We start from the raw sequence: 17,207 nt of genomic DNA, 5'->3' as shown, positions 1-17,207 counted from the left end.
ATGTGTGTAAGTCCATAGGGAATGCTTTATTGGCAGTCTGTTTCTGGAACAACTGGCAGTTACCTCCTAGCTTATCTTCCTGTTTATGAGGACTATATTGACTTGACCGTACATTTATGCATGTCTAGTTTCAAAAGCTTTACATTTTTTAGTATCAAAACCTTATAGATGATGGCAGCTTGGCAGCTTATTTTTTTTTGGTGGAAGAATAGATAAAACCCACCTTTTTTTTCTTCTGTCTTACAGCTGATTCGCTGGAAAGCAGTGTCTCTGACCAAGAAAGTGACTCCAACATGGATCTGCTGCCAGGAATACTGAAGCAGCAGCCTTTGACACTTGAACTCTTCCCCAATCATACAGACAATCTTAATCCCTCCCACCGGGTAAGGCAAAACTTGCATTGAAAAATAGTGTGGTTTTTTGGTGGGTTTTTTTTTGTTGTTGTTGTTTTGGGGTTTTTGTTTTTGTTTGGGGTTTTGTTTGTTTGTTTTTGGTGGGTTTTTTGGTTTTTTTTTTTTTTTACTTTTCAAGAAACATGCTGGCAATGCTCAGGACTTTTGGTAGTCTATGATTTGGTTTCCTAGTGTGTAGAGCTACTTGTTCCTTGACATTAATCTTTGATATCTGCTTTGGTCCTGTCAGAATTTGCCTCTACCATAGGACATAGCAAGCTTACATTACTTAAATATAACACTTAGACATGCTAAGTGGTAATAGTGTGCATCCTGAAATCTTGAAATGTGTGCAGGAGAAAGTATATGCAATATTTACAGAGTAATTCAGTCTCAAATCCATGCTTGGAAATTGAGGATGGATAGACATGAGCACTTTTCATACCTACCCAGTTACAAACAGTGTCAATTGTGTCTGAGGTACCAGAAGTTGCTTTTGTACACTAATAAAGCAGAAAGCCATGAACTGTTGTATCTGTAAGCGAAAGACTTATTATTGCTGGTTACTTGTTTAGAATTCACCTCCAAATGTATATTTAGTTACTAATTTAAGGTCTTCAAGAACATTAAGAAAAACTTCTAACTGATTCAAGGTTGATTTTATATATATATATATATATATATATATATATATATATATGTATATCTTAGTTTATATTGAAAACTAGTAGTTGGCGACCCAGGTTGCAGTGAGTAGTTCCAGCACAGCTGCCCCTGCTCAATAGCTGGCAGAGGTTGTACCTGGATAAGTTATGAATGACTGAGAAGCAGCTCAGAAATACTTGTTGTCTGCATTATTGGATTCACAATGTTTGCAAATGCTGCTCTTCCCTTATGTTCAAAACAGCTCAGTCCTACTTCTAGATCCAAGAGGATGCCTCAGGGCCGAACCATTCCACCAATGGGACCTGAAACCAAAGTGTATGTGGTCTGGGTGGAACGTTATGATGATATAGGTATGTACAACTTCTAGCTGTTCACTAAGGTAACAACAGAGCAGAAACCAGAGGAAAAGCCCTGTTCTGTTTGTTTTTTTTTTAATGAAATAAAATGCTAGATCATGTAACCATAGGCTGGTTTGAATTGGAGGGGACCTTAAAGCTAATCTAGTCCCAACCCCCTTTCATGTGCAGGGACACCTTTCACTAAACCAGGTTGCACCAAGCCCCATCCAGACTAAACCCTTCCAGGGATGGGGCAGCCACAGCTTCTTTGGGCAACCTGTGCCAGAGCCTCACCACCCTCACAATTAAAATAAGTCCTAATTAATTGTTGTCTGTAATAACAACACTAAGACTCTGAATCAGTTCTTCAGTATTTGCGTTGCAATCCATAAGGGTGGACATGAATCAGTGGCATATGGAGGTCTGAAATTTCCTGTAGTGCTGCCAGTACCTGTGAAATGCTGTAATGAACCTTCTTAAGGTCAGCACGCAAGGCAGGTGTGTTCCCCTGCTTCTGAGTTCTCCTCAGCTGTTGTCTCCTAGGAGTGGATCTGGTTTTCTTCCTTTAAAAAAATGGCTTCTGACACCTGCTGCTTCTTTGCTGGAGGGATCATCATCCTCCTTGGTATGAAGGCTCCTTTGGAACTCCATATTCTCTCTCTTCAGGGGGAGATAGTTTGTTCTGCTCTCAGGGTGTCTGCTCCATGCTCCCTTTCTGCTGTGTTGCTCAGGCAAGCTCCTGCTCCTCATGCAGCTTTGTTTCTTAGTTTGGTGTTACCTCTCTGCCTCAGGCTACTGCTGCTTTGGGAGAGACCCAGCTTTGCTTATCCTGTTACAGCCATGGCATGGCCATGGTGAGCAGCACTGAGGAATTCTTTGTCCCCAGAATCTTCTTGTGTGTTGGTTCCAAGCCATGGCCTGGCCTCAGTACTATGTGAGAGTCTCTGTGCACTGGCCTAGCCCAGCAGTGTCTGCGAGACTGGCCAGGAATGCTGCTTTGTTCTGTCTTTGATTTCTAATCCTGGTTCCCAGTCTGGCAGTAAGGGTGGACCTTAATTAAGGCCTTAGCTCCTTCCAGAGTAAAGCAACCACAGGAATGGGAGCAGCAATCAATAGGAAACTTCCTGTTAAATATAGATATAAATTCTCAGGAAGACCACCTTGTCCACAGCATGTCCATCTTTCTGAGATGAGGAGGCAGACAGCAAGTTCTGCATCATCATTTCCTTGCCCAGACATTGGCTCAGAGTGTGTTCCAAGCTGATGTCCCTGAACTACTTCCTTCTTGGGTGGCAGCTAGACACCCGTCACTGCAGGGGCAACAGCTGTGCTACACAGGCATGCTTCTGTTTGACTCTTTCTTTCAGCAGCCATAGGAATCTCCCAGAGTTCTGGGCCTGAAGCTGAAGAAATGAGTTTGTGAGCCTCAGTAAGCCTGGCAGTTGGATGGAGGGGAGGGCAGCTCTTGGAAGTGACTCCTAGCCCAGAGGCTCTGCCATATGCTCCATATGTTCTTGGCTTTCACCTTATGCTTCTGGTACATCTTTGAGTCTGGACACTGAAAAGCTGTCACTGTAGTTAAGGTTATCAGCCTGGTGCCAACTACCTGCCCTCCTTCTTGCTCCATCTCAGTGTGTCCATGGCTCACCATGATCTCCCTCTACTTGCTCCAGCTGTTGTGTGCCCTTTAGCATCCTAGCTTTGATGGCCACATCTGGGTTTGGGCCTTAGATTCCTTCTGCTGGAGGCACTGTTCTGCTGCCTAACTGTACTTTTGTGAGTGACTCTCAACATCTCTTAACCCCTGAACAAAGTGTTGGGAAGTGCCAAATCCCCTTAAGAGACTCAAGTTCTTACTTTTTCTTCATTCATGTTCATTATCCAGTTTTTGTTACCAATTGCATGGCAGCAGAGTTGTAGGTTATGGTAGAGATCTACAAAGCTTGGATTTGAGGAAGGATATCATCTTTATGGGATCAGGGCTCAAGGGAACCGTAGTATGAGTGGTTGGCATTGTTCAGTGCTCCTCACAGTATTAGGGAGGCTGATCGCTTGTGGATGGGTGAAGATGCCATGAAAAATAATTTGAAAGATCTTTTTGTGGTTGAAGTAGTTCATCTCCTTCCTGCTTTCATGGTTCCTCTAGAGATTTTGACCTTTGGGTTGAGAGAATTTGAGGTTTGGAACCTCATCTGTTGAGTGCCGATGGCTGAGGTGTGTGTAATCCCCATGAATGTTGAAAGTGGAAGCCAAACAAAAGCTGCTAGCTGTGCAAGAACACTAGTGGTATAAATGCTTGAGGACTGTGTGGTTTTGACTGATGATAAATAATCTTTCCTTGTACACAAAAAAACAAGCAAACAAAAACAAACAAACAAAAACACCAAATCCAAAACTGTATTAGATAAACTTTATTTGGTGCATCCTATTCTTACAGAAAACTTTCCCCTCCCTGATCTGGTATCTGAGACTAGCACTGGTGTGGAAACCACAGCCAATAGTAGTACTTCCCTGAGGTAAGGCCACTGTTATTTTCATTATTTTTATTGGTTTCTCAGTGGACTGTTTTTTTGGTTGAAAAAGTGAAAGAGCTCTTCATATCACTGCAGATAAAATATAAACTAAAGAACAGAAAATGTGCAGTTTTATCTGAGTCTGTGATGAGCCTCCCTCCTGATAGGCTCCCTTGTGAGGTGGTTAATGCTGCATACACACTGTACTCTGGCTGCAGAGCTCTCATGTCCTGTGGGGACAGAGATCATAGGCACAACTGACAGAGCCCTTCTGAGGGTTCAGAACATGCCCCAGGATCCTGCTGCCTTAGCCATGAGGCATTTTAAAACTTTCTTTTAACGCTTAAAGGGATTATTAATTGAAACAGTGCTTTAAAACTTATTCAATAGTTGTGTTTTTTCCCTTAAGATCTACCATTCCTGAGAAGGAAGTTCCTGTGATCTTCATCCATCCTTTAAACACTGGCTTATTCAGGATAAAACTACAAGGAGCAACTGGGAAATTCAACATGGTTATCCCATTGGTGGATGGAATGATAGTCAGTAGGAGAGCTCTTGGTAAGCTAAAGGGTTTTAGAAATGCTCATGTTTTTTGTTTTTTTTAATAATAATAATAATATATATGCAAAGTACATGGTCTGGAATCTTTCTTTGGAAAAGTGTTAGGCATTGCTGAACAAATTAAAGTCATGCTTTTTGCAGCAGCAGTGGGAGCAGGAACAGCAGAGGGAGCAGGTGGGCAGCCCTTGGCTGCCAGAATAGAACGAGAGAGCTTTGCAACTAGGAACAGGTCCTGTTTAAACAGGAGAAATCCAAAATGTGACCCTGGTATTTAGCACAAAGAACCAAGGTGCACCAGAGGGTTCCATGGAATTTGTTACTTTGCTGGCATGCTTTGTGTTCCTTCTGGTTTAGAAGCCAAATAGGGATTGAAACCACACCGATTGAGGATTTTCTTATGTGTTCATTACAAATACCATGTGTATGTGGCAGGCATGTGTTAACAGGTTCCATGTGTCCCCACTTGCCTTCTCCTCTGTTGCTGGATAATTCATGGGACCTGTCCTGCTATTGGTGCTATTTAGCTTCAGTAACTGGAAGTCCCACCCAGCGAGAGCAGTACACAGGACGGAGTAAAATGAAGTAATGAACATTAGGATACCTGTACATAACCATAAAGCTGCTGTTGGAGGTGACTTTCAGATTCTGGGGCTTGTATGCTTAATTCAGCGATTTGGCAAATTGAAGCCAAACCTGGGTCCTTAAATAACATTTCTGAATTCAGCTGATGACAGTGGCTTTTACTGAAAAACTCTCAGGTATGTTTTCCTAGAGTTGGGCTTGTTTTTCTGCTGCATCAGGGCTGTTAAAATAGTGAAATTTTTCTCATCTCTAAGTTCAGCAGGTGTAGTTTGTGTGCAGTGAGGTCCTCTACATGTTTCTGTCTTTAAGAAGGAGCTTGTGAAACAGCAAAGGGGTAAGGGACACTTGCTTCCTTAGACGCATAGAAATTTCCTTTCAGAATAAAATAAGATAAAGTTAGCTGCCAGCTTTTGAGTGCTACTACTTTGATTCGCCACCTTCTCCTCCATCTGCATCCAGCAGTGTGAGTTACAGAGGGGTGACAAAAGTGGCAAGGCAGTGAGGGGAAGAGAAATTTGTTTGCAGCCACAACCTATCAGGACATTCCTCATCTCCTTTCCAAGGGGAAGGCTCTGCAATTCCTACAGGAAAAAGGTACTGACAGGTACTTTTTTCATTCTCAGGGCTCCCCTGGAATTACCTGGTATGACCTCAGGGCCCATCTAAGGTCCAGATGTGCAGCATAGCTGGGGCTGTGGTACTGTGTTGGCTGCCCTGGCAAAGCAGAGGATACTCCTTCTCCAGGCAGTTTAGGGTACCACTGAGTGAGTTCCTTCCTTCTTTTCAGTGAAGGTCTTTACAAGCCTGGGGACCATGGCTGTCTGTTATCAACTGTTCATGGAGAAAAGTTCTTGACTTGGTGGTGCTGAGCATCTCCCCTGGGTTTAGATGGGACAGAATCCAAAATTGTCTTTGCCTGGAAAGCCAGAAGAGGGGTGCAGAACTAAATTTAAACTTAATTCAAATGTTGTTTCTTTTTCAGGTTTTCTAGTGAGACAGACAGTAATAAATATTTGTCGGAGAAAGAGGCTGGAAAGTGACTCATACAACCCCCCCCACGTCCGCCGAAAACAGAAAATAGCAGATATTGTCAATAAATACCGGAACAGGCAGCTGGAGCCAGAGTTTTATACCTCACTTTTCCAGGAGGTTGGGCTCAAAAACTGCAATCCCTAGGTCATTATTCTTCCAGGACAATTAGATCAGAGGTTGGTGGCTACACTAATGAAAACAGTTAAATAACAACAAATTTTCTCAGCCCTCCAGAATTCAGGAAATCATGTTCTAGGACAAGTCAGCAGATACCATGTGGGAGGAATAAGAAATGAATCCAAAACACTGCAGCTGGGATATTGAATCGATTCACCTACCTTCAGAAGATTACTGAATTCCAGTCTTCCTGGATGCTAGCAAAATAATCTCTTCACCCAGTCATCCTTTCCAGACTAATTAGGAACTGTAGGTGTCTTGCTCTGAAGGGAAAACAATCAAAGTAAAGCCATCTCTGCGTATGAGGATGAAAATAAGAATACAAACCAACCTGCCATTAGACGCTTTGCTGCACTCACCTGTCCAAGGGCAAGAGAGCAGGATCTTTCCTTGGAGGAGGAGTCTGTTCCAGAGCATTAACTTTCCCTGTAAGAACTTCAAAGACATTTTGAGTCCCCCTTCTGTGCTCAACACAAGATCTTTCACTGGCTGTAACCAGAAGCCAGAGGAGGAAGATTGATGGGAAGAAGCAGGCTGTGAAATCCAAAGCCCAGGTGCTCTATGTGGCCACTCCCTCCAGGGTTCCGAGTGAGTCCATCTGCATATGAGACAACCACCATCACCTGATATTAATGACTTTCTGAAAAGAGTTATTATTGGATAAGAGCTTTTGATTATATAAAAGCGAGGTTATGACTTTCAGGTCTGTTGCAAAATGTCACATTTAATTTCAGTAGCTTGATTTTTATTAGTTCTTTTTTTTAATGCAACTACTTAATTTATTTTGAAATATCTGTATCACCTCTTCATAATTTCCATAAAATGCATAAACATCACTTGCCTTCCTTCCATTGGATTGAAAACTGAGATTTTGGGGCTGCCTCCTCTCTGTTATTTATAACATAAGCAGTTTTTGCAGCTTCTACAACACTTTTCAGAAGCTTCTATTAAACAGACTAAACAACTCAAAAAGAAAATTCACTAATTATTTTCCCCATTAATTCCAATGCCATGAAAGCCCCTTTGGAATTATAATTCACATTGTTTTGAATCTCCTGTATGTTCTCACATTCGGCAGCAACCACCTAGGTCAGGAGTTTTCATTTTCAGCCTGTGCTTTGATGTGTTCAGGACTCAAAGGATGTGCTGGGAAAGGATGTTTACAGCTCCAGTTGGGATCTCAGAGGCGTGGTGGGTGCAGGCAGCCCTGGGAGCACCTCTGGCTCCTGGAATATCCCAGCTGGTGTTGCAGCAGTGAATTGTGGCTGACACTCTTGGGGAGGTGCAGCGTGACCACAGTGGCATCCTGATGCTTCCAGCACTGGGTAATGGAAGGGGATGAGTGACCAGGAATTTGGGGAGCTCTTCACATTATTTTCAAAGTGGTTTTAATAATCTGTGCTATGCATTGCAATAATACTTGTCAGGCATTGAATATTGATATTTCAGACCTACTTTTTGCAACAGTTCTGACCTGAAGCAGTTTTAATTGTTTCGTTACAGCTTATCTGCCAAGGACAGACCTCACTCCTGGCTTTCCATGTGAGTTTTCACAAAGAGTTCATGGAAACACAGGCCCCTAAAAATACATGTGAAAGGACTTTGAGGTGGTCAGCCAAGGTTATTGTGGCAGGGAACAAGTGCACTGACTTCTCAATTCAGGAGCTCTGGAATTTGATCCAGATGAATAAAAAGTGAAAAAATGAAACCACCCAAAGAAAGCCCCTGTAACAAGATGTGTGCTGGCTGGCCCATACCTGTGTGCTGCCCAGGTGGCACGTGGCAGAAGGAGCTCCAGGGCAGCATTTGGGTGCATTGGCCAAGCTGTGCAGGGAACTTGGACAGCCTCATTCCTCTCGCAAACTCTTGCCTGGAGCAATTTAATGCACGGATGCTAAATTTACCCACACTGTGTATGTACCTATTGGATCTAATTAATTGCCAAACACACTTGAGCCCACTGGTTTAAAAGGCAGGAGCAATGCATGTGTAACCAGTAAACATCCTGAGCAACCCCTGTGTCTGCACACAGGTAGTGTAAAAGCAACCCCACCCACCATGGCTGAGTGTTACACAGTCCTGGCAGATGCAGCACAGCTGCCAGGTGCTGCTGCCAGGCAGTTGGGAACAGTCACAAAAGCAGATGGGCCTTGGGGCAAACCCTGAGTAGTTTCTAGCAAGCATAACCAATAGACTGTCTGAAGATGTACTTTCTTTAAAAAGACCTGTTCTTGGCTGAAGGGTTGTATTGGGTCTATTTCCATGTTCACCTAAAGACACCCATGGGAGCAATAACAGCTGTGAGAGCCATATGACTTGGCAGGAGTCTGGAAAGAAGGGAACTTGGGCACATTGTGGCCACTCCCAATGCCAGGGGATGGATCTATCATATATCATGTATCAGTTGACTTGTAGAACCAGCTGGTGAGCAGGTTACAGGTGTGTTACCTGGCTGTAGGTGGTGGGATTGGCTCTCTGGAAAGTTGAGCCTTCAGGAAAAGAATGTTGTGATGCAAAACTGTGCTGCCATCTCTCATGGTTTGGGTGCTGGTCACAGCCAGTGGGCACCCTGAGCAGACTGTGCCAGTGCAGGGTGCCTGCAGGGACTATCCCTCTTTCGCCAGGATGTGTGGAGGTCTCAGGCTTCATAACAAAATGCACCCCAGCAGTCTGGGAATTAATATCCATCTTGTCTCAAAGTCTGACCAAACTCCAATGGCTTTAGCTAGTCTAGGGTACTGTCTTGAGAGCTTTTCCCCTGAAAGGTCAGAGCAAATGAGGTTTATTTCTGTGGTGACTTGCAAGAGTTATCCAAGAATCCAGTTGGGGTTTTTTTATCACAAACTACTGCATAAAATTCCTGACTTGATGCTTGAGTGGCTTGGGTCAGCATCCCTGTCCATCAGAATCCCCACCCCCTGACCTGCAGATGTTCCACAGTAATTAACCTGGGGACGCTCTTCATCAAACCTTTCAGTTTGGGTTCATAATTCTGTTTAAACAGAGCAGGAAGTGACCATTGTCACGTTGTTAAACACAGTGTTGAAATTACACTTTAGTACCTTAATAGAGACTTTTTAAGAAAAGCTATTCTTTTAAAGGTACTTCTAGGAAGGCATTAGAACCTTACAGCAAGCAGGAGAGGGGGAGGACAGTGCCTGTGGCAATTGGTGCATCTGTGGGTAGCAGTGTGCAAGGCTGGAGGGAGGAGCAGCCCTGGCTGCCCTGGGCTGTACCTGCTGGGTTCTCTGTAGGTCACAGTCTTTCTTTTCACAAGGTTCTGTATGCCCAGGAAGAGGAGAAAACTAAATTTTGGCCTCACAGACAAATTTGATGCATTTTCCTGATTGTGTAATTGAGTGATACCTTTGAAGGCAAACACAGCCCTTTTCCCCATGGATTTAGCAGGAGCAATTAGAAGTGAGAATGCCAGATATCATGTTCTTCAATCATTGAAAATTTGTATGAATTCCTGTTTGTTGCCAAGACATGGACGTTCTGTTCTTACTGTATTTTTCTGTAAATATTCTTGGCGCTAAGTTGTAAAGTAAAGGTAAAATGTAAATATGAACATGTGAACTATGTTCTGTTGTCTCTAGTACTTTATCTCTTATTTGTTTAGGGAAGGCACACAAAGGCTTGTTTGTATTTATGCCAATTCTTTGTCCAGGAGAAACACATCAAATATTGAATGTAACACAATTAGTCCAATAAATTTTAAAGATTCTTATCTAGTAACTTTGCACTGGTCAATTTTTAGTATTTTCCAAAACCTTGGAAATTCTCCAGTGGAGATGTTTCCCAGGAAAACAGCAGACAGAAGCAGCCGAATTGTACACCCTCTGCACCTCAGTAGCTCTGGGAACAGTGAGGCTCACAGGTGAGAAAATCATGTTGCATCTCAATAGTCTGGGGAGGGAAAGCATTAAAGACTGGCTTTTGAAGGGAGCCTGATGTTCCTGCAGTGCCAGTGTTCTCCATTCACTCCATGTGCTGCTGCCCATCTCAGGTGTGCACGCCCACCCAGGAGAGGGAGAAGCCGTGTGCTTCAGGTGCACAGTCCTGTGAGGGCAAGGGCTGTGCTGTCTGGGCACAGAGGGGAGAAAGGGGAGGGGAGAAATCCAAATCTTGAACTTTGGGTTTGGAGAGGAGCTGTGCAGCAGTGGGGCCCTGTGTCCCACAAGGGTGATGCACCCAGCAAGCCTGGGGAACTGAGTGGGTTAGGGAGAGGGTTTGCCAGTGCCATCCAGCCAGATCCCCATGGACCATCTCTGAGCTCCTTAAGGAGGGGATGAGTTCCCAGTGGGGGTCAGGGCTGCAGGACTTAGGTGTGTTGGTGCTTGCTGCTGCGGTGCAGGTGCTGTTTCCCTGGCAGGGGCCCTGTGCTGTCCCTGGGATTTCACCTTTGCAGCAGCTTTGGTGTTTTGCCCAAGCTGCCCAACCTGAGGACTGGAACAAAAGCACCGAAGTGGCTGCTCCAAAAACCTCAACTTGGGATGTGAACATTTGTTTTCCTGCTGGCTTCATCTTCAGTAACTTAAGCTGGTGCCACCCACCCAAGCTCCTCACCATAATACTTCAGGGAAGGTGTGGTGGGTTCAGAGAGAGCCCTTCAGAGGTTCTCTCCCAGATTTGCCCTAAACCAGGACAGGAGGTTAAGGCAAGTCACAAAGTGATCTCTGAAGAATCACAAACATGAGTGATAAACAGCTGAGTATCTTCCTCTGCAGTCCCAAATTGCAGGGCCAGGCGCAGGAAGGGCATTCTGGGGCTGGTTTGGAGCCCGATGCTTTCTTCTTTCCTGTTGGGGAGGGGTTGATACTCCCAGCTGTTTTGGGAGGCTGCAAATCTCATTAAAGACTTTGGGTTGGAAGTGGGTCTCCATCAGCTGAGTTTTGGAACAGGTGGTGTTTGGCAGATGGGGCCTGTGTAGGTGCACAGTGGGGAACAATCTTCCTCTCTGAGCTCAGGAACTCAAAGGCAACTCCAGTGGCTCCATGGTCTCCAGGTCCTCAGGGCAGGAGGGCCCAGCTGGAAGCAGCTCCTTGGTTTCTGTGAAAGCTTCCCCATGCCCCTCAGGTGCTCCATTCCATGTGAATGGAGTGACCTGACACCACCAGGTGATTGCTGCAAGAACAGGAATAGTAAATCCTGGGATGAGGCAGGAGTGGCTGCAGTGTGAAGCAGCCCTAGCTGTGCCCTCCGCCACAGGTGGAAATGAGATTTAACTTCTAATTTGTTGTTAATAAAGGGGAGCTGCTCTGTGGGGCACACATCAGCTGGCAGCACCCCATGTCAAGCAGAGGAGCTGGTGGTGGGTTTGCCATGGGAGTGTAGAGGAGATGACTCCTCCCCAGTACCCTCTATTTTCATCAGCTATTCCTATGAGCTTCCTGAGGAGGCAGAAGCATGGCACACCAACACCCAAGATACCTGTTCTCACTGTAGCACAGCTGGTTTTGACCACAAATGAAGCCAGATTGCAGTACAGATAATTTTCCAGGGTGAAATGTAATTTAGTTATTGCTTTAAACTGAGAAAACATTTGGCTGCCCGCTGTGAACAAATGTCTGTCAGGACATGCCAGGTAAGTGGCTGAAGGTGGAACTGGGCTGAGCCAGGCTGCTGGCATCCTCAGCACACTTGTTGCAGTGATGAGTGCAGGGTGTGCCCAGGCCAGGCAGGTGCTGATGTCCCTGGACCATGTCAGTGCCCCCAGTGTCCCAGCATCTGTGCTGCTGGGATGTCCCTGGTGACACTGGCCTGCCTAATGGCCACACTGACTGTGTAACCTCAGGGCTCTGGGGGCACTGGGCATCCCAGGGTGTGGGTCAGGTCATCTCCATGACAACATCACAGCGTCATGTAGAAAGGCAGCATGTTGCTGTAGCAACCAGGAGCATCCCAGGGGCCTCAGCCCTGACTTTTGGCTTTTCATGCTACTTAGGGGTTCCCCCTCATGGCCAGCAGGCATGCCTTCTGGAAGCTGTGGGCAGCACCAGGGCAGAGCAGCAGCCATGGGAGTTGGGTGGAGGCTCACCTGGGTGCAGGGAGGTTTAAACCTGTTTTATTCTTCCTCCAAGAGCCATGAGATCTTCTTTGTTATATGTATTTTTATAGATTATAATCAATGTTAATAAGCAATAGATTTATTTTATTTCTGCTCTACCAAAAGCACCCACCCTACACAGAGGGCCCAGCTGGGCCTGGCACCCCAGCACAGTGTGATGAGACTGTGAGACACTGCAGCTCAGGGCGGACACCAGGGATCCTTACAAAGGTGTTACTGGAAAGGCAGAGATGGGCCAGTCCATCCATTGCTGGCTGTCTCCAGAGCTGGTCCCAGTGAGACAGGAAGATCCGTGGCCATTGACATCTCCACCTTTGCCACCTCAGGGGGAACAGGCTGCTTTTGGGTGGTAAAGATTCCTCTCACCAGGGCAGAGCCCAGGCAGAGCAGGGGTGTCCCAGGAGGGATGGGGGTGTGGGGTCAGCATGTGGGGCTGGTGGTCAGTGCCACAGTGGTCCTGGGCTCCCTTCCATTGTGTCTCAGCCCTGTCCCCCAGCTGGGGTTTGAATTCCCCAGCACAGGCCACCGTTGCCACGAGCCCACTGTTCCTATCCCTGGGGATTCCCACCAGGAGCTGGTGTCTGCCCAGAATGTGCCCTTCTACCATCCCAGCATCCCACAGCCTCCCCCAGCCACCCTGCAGACTCTGGGGGGCCCTGGGGGGCCCTTCCCAGCCCTCCCATCCAGTCCAGAGGGAGGGTGGTCTGCTGGGACTCTCCTGGCTAGGTTCTTCCTGCCCAGGCCCTGAGGGGCTGCTGGCCCAGGCTGAGGGCAGAGAGAGCCAGGGGGGCCCAGGGCAGACCCTCCACGGTGCCCAGCCCCATCCCGACAGAGACATCCCTAAGCCAGCAGTGGGCTACGTGTTCCTCCAGGCAGGGCTGAGGGCCCAGTTCCCCCGTGCTCACACAGCAGCCCCTAACAAAGCCCATTTGATGACATTATTAAATGATTCAGTGCATTTTCTGTGTCTTAAAGTACTTAATATATGTGCCTGTGTGATTCATTATTATTATTATTATTATTATCTAATAAAATATTATCTGACTCACTTTAATGTTTCTTCCAATTACAAATTGAAATTGTTCCCACTCTGACCTTGCAGCTGCTGGATTTTCTAAAATTAGCCATAATGATGCATTTTACTAAGATAATTAATTAGCTAAACTGAGAAAATTGAGTAGTAGAACTGTTTCACATGCTGCTAATTATCTTTTATTATGTCATCTTTACATGCAAATAAAGAAATATTGTGATTATTTTAAATACTGTTTTCATTAGCTAATTCACTCATTAGTGCAGTGACAGCTCTGTCTTCCCCAGCAGCAGGAGCCTGTAGGGACTTGCTGCTGATTGACTATAGGACTGTGCCTTTCAGGTTGAGAAAACAGAGTTACAGTCCAAATTATGTTTACTTTGCCAATTTATTTTAATGGTAGCCATCAGAGGCAAGCAGGGGGGGTCAGGGATGGTGGGAGAGCCAGGAGCACCAAGGACTCCTGCTGAAGGTTGTGGGGGCTCAGGTGACGGGGGGAGTGTGATGTTGGGGTGTTGCCCCCCAGACTCCTCTTCCCCAGGGGCCTTCTGGTTCAGGATGTGTCCTGTCATCCCAAGATCTGCTCCAACCATCCAGAGCACCTGGAGCTGCTCCTGGCACCTCGTGGGAGTCCAGGAGCAGTTGGGTGGGTACCATTCCTGATGCTGTGCAAAAACTCTTCCTGCCAGACACTGGCCATGTGGCCACAGGGGCTCTGGGGCAGCAGCTCTGGTGCAGAGGGAGCCCTGGAACCTCTCGCTTCTTCTATCAGAGATTTCCTTCTCCGAGGGCCAGATGGTCAGCGGGGGATGCTGAGAGACCATCATTGCTCCCTGGGGGCTGCAAGTCCTGCTGAGCTGTGTGCTGGCCACAGGCAGGAGCTGCTGCATTTGGAGAGCCCAGGCCACACTCACATGCCTGTCAAGAGCTCCTGGAGCATCTTCCCAACTTCCCACTGGCTCCTGGGCAGTGGATATTGGGGGTTTGGTGTTCCCAGCTTGGCTCTGGCACCCAGGTCCCTTCCCTGGTACAGGCATAATGGGCATGGAATGGATTTTGCTCCCTCCAGCTTTTTGCTCATAAATACCAGCTGTATGCATTCCAGTGGGGAATTTGGGGTGTAAGGAGGGGCCACTCTCCAGGCAGCTGTCTTTTCATGGCCCTGTAATATCCCGGAGGTACAAACAAGGATGAGGACCGGCCACAGGGCCACTTCTGGCACACTGGTGCAGATGAGGTTCCTGCTGGAGACGGAGTGAAGGCGGCAGTGTCACAGCTGCAGCTAGCTTGTAGCTGCCAAATAAATTTGGTCACATCGGACCTCCAAACTCAACCAGCCTAGAAGGAAAATAAGTCCTCAGTTGAGTCAGGGACAGGTTGGATTCAAACCCAAGCAGGGACCTCAGCCAATCATGTTCAATCCAGAATGCAGAGCTATCACTGGTCAAGGAGCTGGGCCTGGGCGGAGAGAGATTCCAACCAGTGACTTGTCTTAGCCCGGGAAATCCAAATCGCTTTGTCTACCATTAGCAGCAGATGTCTCCCCGGGGAGAGGATTGGTTTGTTGAAGAGATAAAGAAAACTGCCCAAGTAAGAGAAGATAACTGCCACACCTCTAACACGTGGCAATTGAATACATCTTGCCCATGTAGCAACATTGCAAGGTGCCATGGGAATCTCTGGACAGAGGAGCCAGGCGGGACACCACGGGGCAGGAGGGGTTGGAAGGTTTGGGGCCCCAGGCAGCAGGCAGGAACCGGTCACCTGGCACGGCTGTCATATTTTGAGCTGGAGCTCCCAGTGAAATGAACAGGGCTTATGCCTTTATTAATGTTCAGCTCTTTATTAAAAGATCAGCTGGGCAGGGTGCCCGACACAGAGCCTGCCCCTGCTGATGGCGTGCAGAGTCTGTTTCTGAAGCCCCCAGCAGCAGCTGTCCCCTCTCCTTTCCCTGTGGTAGATCCGGAAACACCAGGAAAATCTCACCTCTTTGTTCCTGCTTTCTACAGCCCACTCTAGTCTAGAGTTCCAGAGGTTATGGTGGCAGGTCGAACATCGATGGGGGGATGTGATTTCCTCTTCCTCAGCCAGTGTACCGTACCTGTCCAGCCCCCTCTACTGTGTTCAGTTCTCCATTTAGGGGTGTCCTTAGCCCCCAAACCCGGCTCCCATGGTTCCATGAGTTTCCCAATTTGCATCTTAGTCCCAGAATAGCAGCTTAGGTGATCTCCAGGTAGTTTAGAGAAAACAGATCAATTAGCTAATTAACTAATATCGGTACTCAGCTAGAGCTAGCAACTGTTCCAGTGTTGTCATGGGAAGCAGGAAGGCCCTGTCTGACCCCAGGGGCACTGGGAACTTTGTTCATTACAGCGGCAGCGTGGGCACAGCCTGGAGCCTCCAGTGTGTGCTGGGGGAGAGGGAGCAGCCCAGGCTGCCTGCCTGGACTACAGGAACCACGGAGCCCACTAAGGCCCCTCCTTGCAGCAGAGCTACTCCAAGACCTCTAGGCCCAAGATTTGTCTCCTTGAAGGCATTCCTGCAGTGGCACAGGCCCCATCCTGGGAAATGTGCAGCCCACTCCAAACTGCACTGGTGACCTTACTTTGGGCAAGAACTGGAATTAAGCACCTCCTGAGCCTCAAAGGACCTCATCAACCCATCACCCCATAATCCTGAGTCCCTGAGGCCCCCTGAGTGCCATTGATGCCTGACACCTGTCATGGAAGCCCATGTCAAAGACAGTGCTGGTCTGTGAGCAGTTTGACAGCAGGAGAAGCCGGTGACAACATTGCCCCTGGCAGCTACTCAGTCCCTTGTCCAGCATTTCTGCAAAGGAAGCCCAGAAAGAGGGAGATGTCGGCAGACCCAGCACCAGCTGAGTCCTGGGAAGCCCCATAGTAAATCTAGCAAGTACCAAGCCCAGTGGGCACAAGGCACTGCTGCTCCCATCACAGCTCCAGCCTCTATTCTTACCCACCACTACCCTTGTTTCCCTGCACAGCCTGGAACTGTCCTGTTGGAACCTCCCATGGGCTTTGGGAACCTCTTTCTGGGCAGAGCTCCCATGAGTTTCACCCTCTGCCTCCTGCAGCTGGCAGAGACCGGTGCTGGCTGTCTGCTTCCTGTGGCACTGCCTGGGACAGCCAAAATAGTATCTCTAGGCCCTGTTCACAATGGGCATGTTTAAGAAACCCCTGACAACTCCATACCAAAGAAAGCTCCTCATTTTTTGGTGGCAGCAGTTGGGAAGGGAGTAGGATGGTGGCTAGGATGAGCATTGGGCACTTCTCCAGTTCTGTAGAAGCCTGGACAGTGAAGTTCATGCATTGTTATGCCTCAAACACTGATGACCAGCAAGTTGGAACAGGACATGCCTGGAAAGGGGAGCCCCACAAAGGTAGGGAAGAAGATTTCTGGAGCAAATTTTACCTGTTCAGGTCTGTTATAAATGAGAATTTATTCAGCCAGATTAAAAGAAAAAAATAATAATTTTATTAGCGGTTAAATTCTATCTAGTCAGCCACAGAAAAAGATGGTGCTGAGCCCAGGAATCGTCCCTGGGTGTGCAACAAGGAGTCAGCCTCAGCAGAGGTTTTCCCCTATGCCCACACACCTCCATCCTGGCCCAAGCGGTTTTTATAGGGAAAATTCTGCCTGAGGCCAAGATTTCAGCAATCAGTCCTTTCTTCTATTCAGAGTCCAAAGAATTTCTTTTTTGGTGATGAGGAGGAATAATTCAGTGTCTGGAGTAGGTGAATTCCTGATGAGTTTTTATGGGAAGGCTGCATTCACATGGATTTGTCTGAGGATTTCCATGATATCCATCTTGGGTCGGTTCTG

At 47.1% G+C, this 17,207-nt stretch overlaps 1 protein-coding gene across 4 annotated transcripts in view; it reads left to right on the top strand.

Moving 5' to 3' along the window:
• Nucleotides 1-9,999, top strand: part of RALGAPB (Ral GTPase activating protein non-catalytic subunit beta) — a 62,182-nt gene extending 52,183 nt beyond the window's left edge. For all 4 annotated transcript variants that reach the window (XM_021536646.3, XM_021536643.3, XM_021536642.3 and 1 more), the window contains 5 exons: nucleotides 247-383; nucleotides 1,300-1,408; nucleotides 3,834-3,912; nucleotides 4,319-4,467; nucleotides 6,035-9,999. In XM_021536646.3, coding sequence (XP_021392321.1) covers nucleotides 247-383; nucleotides 1,300-1,408; nucleotides 3,834-3,912; nucleotides 4,319-4,467; nucleotides 6,035-6,228 — 668 coding nt within the window. In that variant the 3' untranslated portion in view covers nucleotides 6,229-9,999. The remainder of the gene's footprint in view (nucleotides 1-246; nucleotides 384-1,299; nucleotides 1,409-3,833; nucleotides 3,913-4,318; nucleotides 4,468-6,034) is intronic.
• Nucleotides 10,000-17,207: the final 7,208 nt, after the last annotated feature.

Source organism: Lonchura striata, chromosome 17 (genome assembly GCF_046129695.1).
Source record: "Lonchura striata isolate bLonStr1 chromosome 17, bLonStr1.mat, whole genome shotgun sequence".
NCBI classification, from domain to species: Eukaryota; Metazoa; Chordata; class Aves; order Passeriformes; family Estrildidae; genus Lonchura; species Lonchura striata.
Note: the sequence above shows the minus strand (reverse complement) of the source record. Positions and strands in the feature narration are given on the sequence as shown.